At 39.8% G+C, this 10,764-nt stretch overlaps 1 protein-coding gene across 5 annotated transcripts in view; it reads left to right on the top strand.

Moving 5' to 3' along the window:
* Positions 1 to 10,186, top strand: part of sfmbt2 (Scm like with four mbt domains 2) — a 39,044-nt gene extending 28,858 nt beyond the window's left edge. For all 5 annotated transcript variants that reach the window (XM_079655414.1, XM_079655410.1, XM_079655413.1 and 2 more), the window contains 8 exons: positions 809 to 876; positions 3,082 to 3,221; positions 3,686 to 3,795; positions 5,019 to 5,194; positions 5,448 to 5,608; positions 7,243 to 7,503; positions 8,258 to 8,380; positions 9,283 to 10,186. In XM_079655414.1, the coding sequence (XP_079511540.1) occupies positions 809 to 876; positions 3,082 to 3,221; positions 3,686 to 3,795; positions 5,019 to 5,194; positions 5,448 to 5,608; positions 7,243 to 7,503; positions 8,258 to 8,380; positions 9,283 to 9,423 (1,180 nt within the window). In that variant the 3' untranslated portion in view covers positions 9,424 to 10,186. The remainder of the gene's footprint in view (positions 1 to 808; positions 877 to 3,081; positions 3,222 to 3,685; positions 3,796 to 5,018; positions 5,195 to 5,447; positions 5,609 to 7,242; positions 7,504 to 8,257; positions 8,381 to 9,282) is intronic.
* Positions 10,187 to 10,764: the final 578 nt, after the last annotated feature.

Below are 10,764 nucleotides of genomic sequence, written 5' to 3'. Positions count from 1 at the left end.
TGATTGATTTTGTTGACAAATGACATGTTACAGCGTCAGGCTGGGGATCGCAGCAGGGGAACACGGGGGGGGGGGGGGGAATCTGAGCAACACTTTGTCAGATCTCTGTTCTCAACACCAATTTCATTTCTCTCCTCGGGGAATCTCTTCATCAATACTTTCTAAACATAGCTGTGATCATATCACACTGCTACTAAAATTAGGCTAATGGACAATACATCGTTTTATTTAACTGTCCTTCAACCCCAAAAATCTATAGGCTGTGAATCACCTTTTTTTATTCTAAACACGTTGAATTAAAACAGGCGATGGCTGTGGTTCAAATGAAAGTGATATAATTGGATAGTTTTATTTCACATTTAGCGCTTAATTAGCACTCTGAAAACCCACTGAGGAGCAGTTTGGATGAAAGTGAAATAGACCTTCAAGGAAAATAACTCTTTCAATTTAACATTCAACAAATGATACATTAGAGGCTTCTTCTCAAAGGATTATTACATAACTGAATTTAATGTATTTTTATTGTATTCATTTATAGATTATGTTTGGACCAATCTTTTTTAACACTATTTTTTTCTTCACATACTGTAAAATAAATTCTCTTTGGATTTGAATCTTTGTTTTTAGTTTATACATAAGTAAAATAGTTTGAATAATACAAATAGTTTGGATTTGGAATAAAGTGGTTAATGTATTGAATAATGAAAAAACCAACCCCCTTTAGTAGCTCTGTCGTTTCCTGTCTGCTTCCATTATTTCATGGATTTTCTTATGGATTATTTGACGGTATTTATGGTCTCTCCTGCAGGTTGGCCCCGTCCCCAGTGTTAGAGCCGATTCCTGTCATCTCCTGCCAGCCCGTCGCCATGGATCCAGGTAATCAGCCACGCGTTACACATGATTCATCTGCGGTGATTAATGCTAACGAGCTGCTGGGATGAGAGTGGAGGGGAAACCCCGCTCTGCAGACACTTGTAAACACCGGTTTGTGTTCCTTTCGATTCATCATATTGAATGTATGTAGCCCTATGTCACAAATGACACATTCCTCTGGGTAAAAACATAGAGGATCCAAATGGCACAAATGAGAAGGTGGTCACATATCAAGATAAAGGATCCAGGAGAATGTCTTCCAGGTGCAGCTACAACAATTATAATAATGTTGGCTATGATTCACACTTATTTACTCCTTAACACCTTTTTCAAATAGTCTGCGTATAAATAGCAACTGGCCATATTATATAATATTATGCTCAAACCTTTATTGCCTTCAGTTCTCAGAATATAGAGAGGAATGAAACTGGAAGGTTTTGTGTATGTAAGAGGAGATTTCTGATTAAGATTTTGTAAAATTCCAAACATTATTAAAGATACTACAGGTAACAAAAAATAAAAACATTAAGATAATATGTTTTTGTAATAAATCTGAAAAAATGATGTTTCAATATACAATGATGCATTGATTAATGCTAACTTTGGGTATTTTTAGGAGAAACTCAGACCACAAATAGACCATATTAATACATTAAACACCCAAATGTGTATTTTGTTTTATGTAATGTAAGGGAAATAACCCAGAATCCCAAGTGCATGAAATGCCTGTAGTTCAGCACGTTATGCTAACCATTCATTTCAAACTTAAAATATCGCTTCATATTTTTTACTTTCAACATCTGACCTTAAGTGTGTACTTTAGTATATTAATTGTGCACTTTTAACATGCAAAGGACACACATGTCATAATAGTAAGCGCTTTTTATATAAGCGGGTTTAAGGGATTAAAGCCAAAATGTAGGAAAAAAAGGCAGAACTAAAGACATTTGATTGATCAAAATGTGCGTTTGTTTTGGGTTCCTTTAAACTGATCAAACTGGGAGATAGGGTATTCTGTTTGCAGTGGATCTGAATGTAAACAATAACACATAACACAATAAGCAGTGGATCTGAATGTAAACAATAACACATAACACAATAAGCAGTGGATCTGAATGTAAACAATAACACATAACACAATAAGCAGTGGATCTGAATGTAAACAATAACACATAACACAATAAGCAGTGGATCTGAATGTAAACAATAACACGTTTGTTCAAAGGGAGCGGTGGGCTGAGGGTTGTTTCCAGGAGACCCTTGCCCCCAAGTTCCCTGTTTAAAAACCTCCCACTCGCTCATGCATATTCCCCCTCCCCTAATTACTATTCACCACTAGCGTTGTGTTTCCAGGTGTTGGTGGGGGGGGGGGGGAGCATGTTTGTTATGTCGACTCTTATTTATCTCAAAGGGGGGAGAGGGGGGGCGTGCACTCTCAGACTCCGCACTCACCCCTGTGGTGCAATGCTTGGAATTGCATACGACTGAAATACAAGCATTTAAGAAATACAATGATAATGAATAATTATGATAAATACAAATATGGTAACTTTACATGAGATATTTTTCTCAGTGCTCTTTAAAGTGGTTTAGACTAGGGTGGGATCAGTTGGGTAAAGGAAGGTTATGCCGCACATTTCCTTACAAAAGTCAGGATTTCGCAAAATGTTGATTTAGAAATGTAATTAAATATACAATTTAAATAAACATCCTGCACAATATCACCTGGCAACCAAAAGATGCTAAATGTCTGCGATCCAAAATTTAAAAAAACGAGTGTAGGCTACTTATGCTTAAAATAAGCAATATACGCAGTAAACTTGTCAGTATACTCTTAGTATAAATATATGGTTTTTTGTGTGTATCTAGTCGGTGTAGAACTTAAATAAGGATGAACTACAGCAGCTGAGGACAAACACACATTTGAGCAAAGACTTAATCTTCAGTCAAAACAACTAAAACGTTTTTGCTTTGATCTCAAACGCCACAAAGCACAGCTCATGTTTAGGCGTGCTTTAATTTACATGAGTCCATGTATTAATGATTAGTTCCTTAAAACACGTTTTTGTTGCTTGTGACCCGCAGGTATCAGGAAATAGAGATAACATTTACTTATAGATGACTTTTTGTAAGTCTAACAGAGAAGATGTTCACCTTGCACACATCACATTTCCACATGACCTAATCCCTGTCTGTCCTCTCTTCCAGGCTCAGCGAACGGCAGGTACTGCTGCTCAAAGATTTTCGTCAACCACCGCTGTTTCTCCGGCCCGTACCTCAACAAGGGACGCATCGCCGAGCTGCCGCAGGCTGTCGGGCCCGGGAAGTGCACGCTGGTCCTCAAAGAGGTGGGCGGATGTCAGGAGCCAGCTTTAATCAAAGAGTGGCACACTTTCAAAGGGAGGGAGGAGGCAGATTGGAAGGGGGGGAGGAGGTGGAAGACAGAGTGTGAGACAGCGATGTCTTGTTAACCACCTGCAGTGTCTTCATTTTAATGTGCAGAGCTGTCACTCAAGAGTGTTTACTCGTACACACCGTAACAACTGCTCAGCAAAACAGACTGGCCATTTCTCCAGAGACAGTCAGCACACACACATGTTTAAAGACAGTCTGCACACACACATGTTTAAAGACACTGTGTTCTGCTTCACATACAGTTACTGTGATTTGTAATGGAGGATTGTTCAGTTACAGGTCACTTTCATCATGTGATACTTAGATTAGGTTTATATATAGGTTAATACGTTTTTAGAGTAACACTCCCAGCCTGTTCTCTTGAACCAGAAGTTTATTTTATGTTTTTTGCCTCCAGCTGCTCAGCATGCTGATCAACGCCGCCTACAAGCCCGGGCGAGTCCTGAAGGAGCTGCAGGACCTGGAGGATCAGAGCTGGGACTGCCAAGAGGAGACCCTCAAAGCCAAGTGAGGAGAACCCCAAATACCAAGACATGCAGGAGATCGTTCTTATCATAAATCAGAACAGATAATAACCCTGGACAAAAGGCCCATGGGATTTTTCCATTTCTCTTTGGAATATTGCATAGAATAAGCTCGTTGGCAAACCAAAGATCAAACCAAACGATTGACTTTGGAGAAACCCTAAGTGTGAAAACTAATTTCCAGGTTTAGGATGCATTCCTGCAGCACTCTATTCGGTCAAGCTATGGCTCTGGTTATTTTCAGGCGCTATAAAGCAATACATGACTTGATGTATTAGAAATCATCATAAATCAAGCTTAGACCACATCCTCCCTAAAATCAGAATCAGACCTCACAGAGCCTCTTCATTGAATGTATTTCTTTGTTCCTGCCGCGGTGTGTGTGTGTGTGTGTGTGATTTCCTTCCACTGCTGTGTGCACAGAGCCAAATGATTCCACAGGCTCCAGGCTGCGTGCTCTGCGTTTTCTAATCAAAAACTGCCCTATTTTATTTTGTATATATCTGGCTGAAACGAGGAAGAGTTGGCCACGCAGAGCTTGTAGTGAGTCACCTGTGTTCGGCTGCGCAGCATCATGTTCACATTCACGCATGGATGCTTTCACACCTCGACAAAAAGGAAGAACTATCATCTGTCGGGCTTTCGATGCTCGGACGGTGAAGTCCTCCGAGGATAGTTAACTAAGCAAGGAGAAACATTTGATTCTTGATCCAGACGATCGGATCACCCTTCCTAACCTTTGCCATTAAACAGGAGATTGCCTGCGTAATCCTCATCAACCGGATGATCTCAAATCACTAAAACAGCCCACGTTCACATCATAACTGCAAGGGCAATCACCATTCAGTGTCAAACGCTCTGATGTATCTCTGATGTATCTCTGATGTATCTCTGATGTATCTCTGATGTATCACTCTCATTATGCATTTTTCTGATGAATACAAGTCTAATCCCTGCAGGAATGAGTCCTCAGGGGCCTGAAATAAGGTCTGTGGTTAATACAAGCATTAAAGCTTTTTACTTCTGGCGAGTGCACTTCAAAAATCACAACAAGTGGAGTTGATATGTGGAGATATCACAGAGCCTATTTGCTGCAAAAGTCCCATTGAATATAACCTGCGGTAAACCTAGCCATGCTAACTTCTCTAATAATACGCTACCCCTCCATCCCATGTCATCAAAACCTCTCTCTTTCTATACCTGCAGATATAAAGGGAAAACCTATCGCTCCACCATCCGCATCGTGCGCCTCGCAGACCAGATCGCAGACTTTTGTCGTAAAGTGTGCGTGAAGCTGCAGTGCTGCCCGAACCTCTTCAGCCCCCTCCTCATCGCCGACAAGTGCCCGGAGAACTGCTCCGTCCAGACCAAAACCAAATACAGTGAGTGTGTGCAATTAAACGCTCATCACTACTTGAAGTACTTGAAGTACACTTGAGGATGCTTCTGTGCTTTGTCTGAAGTAACGTTTTAAAATGAGTGCAAGTGCAAGAGCGACTGATTGAAAGGATCGGAGTATTTCTTCCACTTCTTTCAGCCCTAAATCAAAGAGTGTATAATTGCCGGTGCTGAGCAGCTAGGATGTGTTTTTGTTTTGTGGTGTGTATTGTTTTCAACATCTGCTGTGTTTTGCAGCTTATTACTACGGGAAGAAAAGGAAGCTCTCCAAGCCGATGGCTGGAGAGGAGGCGACGGAGGCCAAGCCGACGCGCCGCAGGAAGAAGAGGAAAGCAATCTTTGTGCAGAAGAAGAGACGCTCGTCCAACGTGGACTACAGTGCAGCCGGCTCACCACAGGTTAGATAACACTGTGAGACGGAGTGCACAGTCATAATCCGGTTTATAAATAACATCATCCCTGAGACAGGAAGGAGAGGAGTTCAATTTAGGTTAGGCAGCCTATGTGTTTACTCACTAGGGTGTTTTTATATGTTACACCACTACAATGTGGAGCACACTAGCAAGACTAATGTACACTTGATGTTGGTCATCAAGATCATTAAAGTGAGTGAGTATTAATATTGAATGGAATGAAGCGATTAAGTTGGGTAGTGTTGCAAAGTAAACATTGTATAAAAAAAAAAGAGGAAACAGTAATAAATGATTTGATCAAGAGAAAATACATTTACAGCAGTTTTAATAATTATTATTTGTATGTGTATTTGTATATGACAAAGCAACTGATGAGCAACATGTTGGATTGTTGATTTGCCCCCAACGTTTTTTTTTTTACATTCTAGACCGAAATATAAATCAATACATTGTTGGTAGATAACGTGACCTTGAATATAACCCTTAATTATAGCCTTGGTTTTATTTGACCAATAATTCCGAAGTGAAGCTTTTTATTTTTTGTATTGGCTCTAACATGTTTGTTTGGCAATTTTACTTTAAAAAATACTTCAACTATCATTTAATGTTCTCTTAGTCAACTGATCAATGTATAATATCAGCTCTACAATAGCAGCACAAATATATATGGGTTTAATTGAATTGAACAAAAAAGTCTGAAAGAAGCTTCATACATCCGTATCAAATCTATTTATGTTGAGGCTTCATCCATTTTAAATAAAAGAAGAACTACAAGTCAAATACTGACATCCAACAAAATACTGACATCCAACTAAATACTGACATCCAACAAAATACTGACATCCAACTAAATACTGACATCCAACAAAATACTGACATCCAACAAAATACTGACTTCCAACAAAATACTGACATCCAACAAAATACTGACATCCAACAAAATACTGACTTCCAACCAAAAAACATTTGTATAGATATTTGATATTTAGCTTAATAACTACATGTTATTGTTTGGTAAAGGCGTATTAGCTATAAAAGAAAATAGTGAATATTCAATAGGAGTCAGTATTCTGTGTGTGTAACCCAGCCTCAGCCAGCACGGTATCTCATTTCAATCTAAGTCTCACTTCTTGCTCTCAGTGGAAACCTGAGTGGAGACCATGAGTCATTGCTTTGAGGAAAGAGGAACTTTAAACTAACGTCACCTCTGTTCCTACCCAGCTTAGATATCCCTGCCTGTGTCACATCAGTGGGAAGTGTTCAAGTTTCAACATCATCTTTGGCTCTTTCTGTTATCAAATATTTGTGCAGAGCAAACCAGGACAATATAATGTGTTTGCTATTGGGACACACGATAAGATGGCTCAATCTGGTGGATAGTGAATAGCTAATGGCTTCCAATGGGGACATATGAGTCTAAGAACTTGTGAATGTAAAAATGTCTGCACTCACACAGCCAAAGTGATCGAAACACAAATCTTCGCAGTGAGTGAAGATCAACGGTTATTAGCGTAAAAACAGGCTTTTAAGTTATTGTGTGTGTAGCGTTTAGGTGCTTCCCCCACCATTCTGAAGCCCAAACACAAACCCCCCCTGACTCCTCTGCCTCCCCCCTTCAGGACAGTGAGGACGATGAAGAGATGACGTTGCAGTCAGGCAGTGAAGGCACCAGCTCGGAGCCCCGTGAGGACCACCCTGACGGCTCCTCGGCGGAGGTGAACAGCAGCCGCCCCCGCCGCGCCGCATCGCTGCGCAGGGCCTTCAGCACAGGGGAAGCTGCGGGGGGGACCGAGGCCCCCGAGGGCCGCAGGAGGTCCACGCGCTCACTGTCCACTTACAACCAGAACAAGTACCAGCCCCCGGAGGGACAGGACATGCAGGTCAGACAGACCAGTACAAATGTATTAATGAATGAATAATGAAGCTCTGTAACTTCTGGCTTCTTTTCTGGAAACAATACAATTCTTGTGAAAGTCAATCTTAGGAGCAGGCCTTATTAAACTTCTTTGAACTAGACGCTGATATTTAAACAACATGGAGGGCTTATCCTTATCTGTCTTTTGTATACTACATTATACTACTGTATACCTGACGGAATATTAAAGGAACAAATCAAATAGCCTAAAAGAGTTGCATTTTGTACGTGTTTTAACAAAGTGATTAGCACATTTTCTAAAGACTATTTGGGAACATTTTAAGCCTTTATTTGATCAATATTTAAAATGTTTAGCAAAATGACATGCAGCAAGTTACACGATGCCAAACAAGGAATATTTGCTCATGGATTTTGTTCCAATGTGTTTATATTTTTTCGAGACCCATTTTTAGGGTTGCAAAGTGAGCCAAAAAAACTACGCAATTAATTATAGTTGATCAGGCATACAATTACATCTGACATAATCATCCACAGTACTGTTATTGTGGTGGATTAAATAAATCAGTACTTCTACAGCAGTTTCACCAGAGACTGAATGAGTTGAGTGATTAAAGCAAATGTGTTTGTGATTCTGTAATTGACTGTGTGTGTGTGTGTGTGTGTGTGTGTGTGTGTGTGTGTGTGTGTGTGTGTGTGTGTGTGTGTGTGTGTGTGTGTGTGTGTGTGTGTGTGTGTGTGTGTGTGTGTGTGTGTGTCAGATGGACGAGGAGGAGGATCACCTGGTGTTGGACAGAAACCCTCTGGAGTGGAGTGTAGATGAAGTCGTTCAGTTTATAAACTCCACTGACTGTGCGTCTCTGGCCAACATCTTCCAGGAGCAGGTACACACACACACACACACACACACACACACACACACACACACACACACACACACACACACACACACACACACACACACACACACACACACACACACACACACACACACACACACACACACACACACACACACACACACACACACACACACACACACACACACACACACACACACACACACACACACACACACACACACACACACACACACACACACACACACACACACACACACACACACACACACACACACACCTTACAATCACAACTCCATGCCTTATCCTCTCTCTGACCAGACAAAAGTACCAAGCTAAATATCTTCCTCAGTATTTCCAACGTACAAACTCTACAGTCTTTAAAATATTAGAGCCTTCACTCTGAGTTGTTCATAAATCAATATTTCCTCAGCTCATGATGTCAAACTGACAACATTGTGATCAAAATCCTTTCTCTTTCTTGATGTAAATTAAATAGATAGTCAGATAAATCGTTTTTTTCTTATTAAAAGGCTATTTTGCATTCTTTCCCCTTATTATTCACATTTCCTTTTTCGAGCAGAATCAATTGTAAAGCTGGACTTGCCAGAGGTTGTGAGGATTTATTTTAGTTTCTTTTTAACTTTTGATTCTAAAAGCTTTATGATCAGATTAAAGCTGGACTAAAAGGCAACAGGATCTAGTTTGTCTAACTATAGTAAATCTCGTCTTGAAACTTGAACAATGACCATTTTTGGACGCGTGAGGTCATAAAAAACAAATATCTTTCTCTAGAAGCATTTGGTGGCAAAGGGAACTAACCCTGAGGGATTCCACACGTCGGACAGTTCAAGCTTCAGAACTTGAGGAAAAGCTTCACTACTCTTGAACTGTCTCTTTAAATATGAATGTATCTCTTCCTGCAGGACATTGACGGCCAGGCGCTGCTGCTGCTCACTCTGCCCACCGTACAGGAGTGCATGGACCTGAAGCTCGGCCCCGCCATCAAACTGTGCCACCAGATAGAGCGCGTCAAGGTCGCCTTCTACAGACAGTTCGCCAACTGATCCAGGAGCAGCACGACAGCAAGACTCGTTGGATTAGGTGCCTCCTGGTGGAAAGTTGTGGAGCTTTTATGGATTTCCAACATGCAAGAAAAGGGATCTTTTTGGGAGCGATTGCATCGGAAAAGAACAAATGGAGGAATATCCCCACGAGAAGCTGAAGGATTATTTCTGGGATAATGGTGGTGTCAAAATGTGATGGAGTACCCCACAGAAACGTCCGCCCAAAACAAGTCGGAGTCAATCGGATTACTCATCCTGTGAAGACGTTATTATGAGAGACTGAAGACTTTTGTGTTTATTTCTTACTTTTCATTTCCATTATATTCGTGACAGAGGAGCATTATAGCATTTAAGTGAAAAAAGAATAATGATTGACCATGACGAGTTTTGGCCTTTTTGTGTGACATGATTGGATATATTTGAAAGTATTTAACAAACCAAGAAGTAATATATTTGAAATATTTATTGTTTTCCTTGTTTATAAGGAGTTATCCATTGGGATTCAGAGAAAATATTTGATCAGTAATATAATAATGTCAACATGAGCTCCTTTACCCCCAAAAGATGTTTAAGTTATTTCAGATACAGGGTCTGCATTCATTTAGATTCACACTTCACTTTTGAGAGGAATACAGTTTGTGGTGTGACTCTCCTCTTGTTGATACAATCACATGAAACAATCATGGAAACTATTTGTGTTCATCTATGCAAATGTGTTGCAGATATTTTTGATAAGTAAGAAAATAAATTTCTATTGATTTGTTATCTGTTTGGTTTGAACTGTTCTCCAACCACAAAACACTCTACTTGTAGTATATTTACAAGTACAAAAAAACCAAAAAGCTTAAATTACATTTTTAATATTTCTAAAGAGAAAACTATATCTGTGAAAGATACTAACCTAACATACCAACAAATACTCCTTTTACAAATGTTCTTACTATATGTTAGTGTAACATAGTAGCATTATTGGACTATTACCTTGCATGTTGTGTCTGCAGTGAAATCAAATAAACATAGTTGAGTGTAGGAAAAAGTAGCGGGAAATGAAGGAAAGCCGATGAAAGTAGATCAAATGAAATGTACTCACTGAAATACATGACTTTCTGCCACTGGGAAACACGCTGTAACGATGATTGATGATGAATGAACTATTAGTGTAGACAGTTGCTCAGTTATACACTTAATCATTTATCAGTGATGAATTACCATTATATTCAGGTTTTTTTATAAATACATATTTCGTATATATGTGTTTAAAAGAAATCTCAAATACTGTAGAAGAGCTACTTTATGAATGCAGGTATAAAAAACCTATCCAAGGTCATATTATAAGACGGA

Source organism: Notothenia rossii, assembly GCF_949606895.1.
Source record: "Notothenia rossii genome assembly, chromosome: 10".
In the NCBI taxonomy this organism is placed as follows: Eukaryota; Metazoa; Chordata; class Actinopteri; order Perciformes; family Nototheniidae; genus Notothenia; species Notothenia rossii.
The sequence above is the reverse complement of the archived record's forward strand: the minus strand, read 5'-3'. Positions and strand labels throughout refer to the sequence as shown.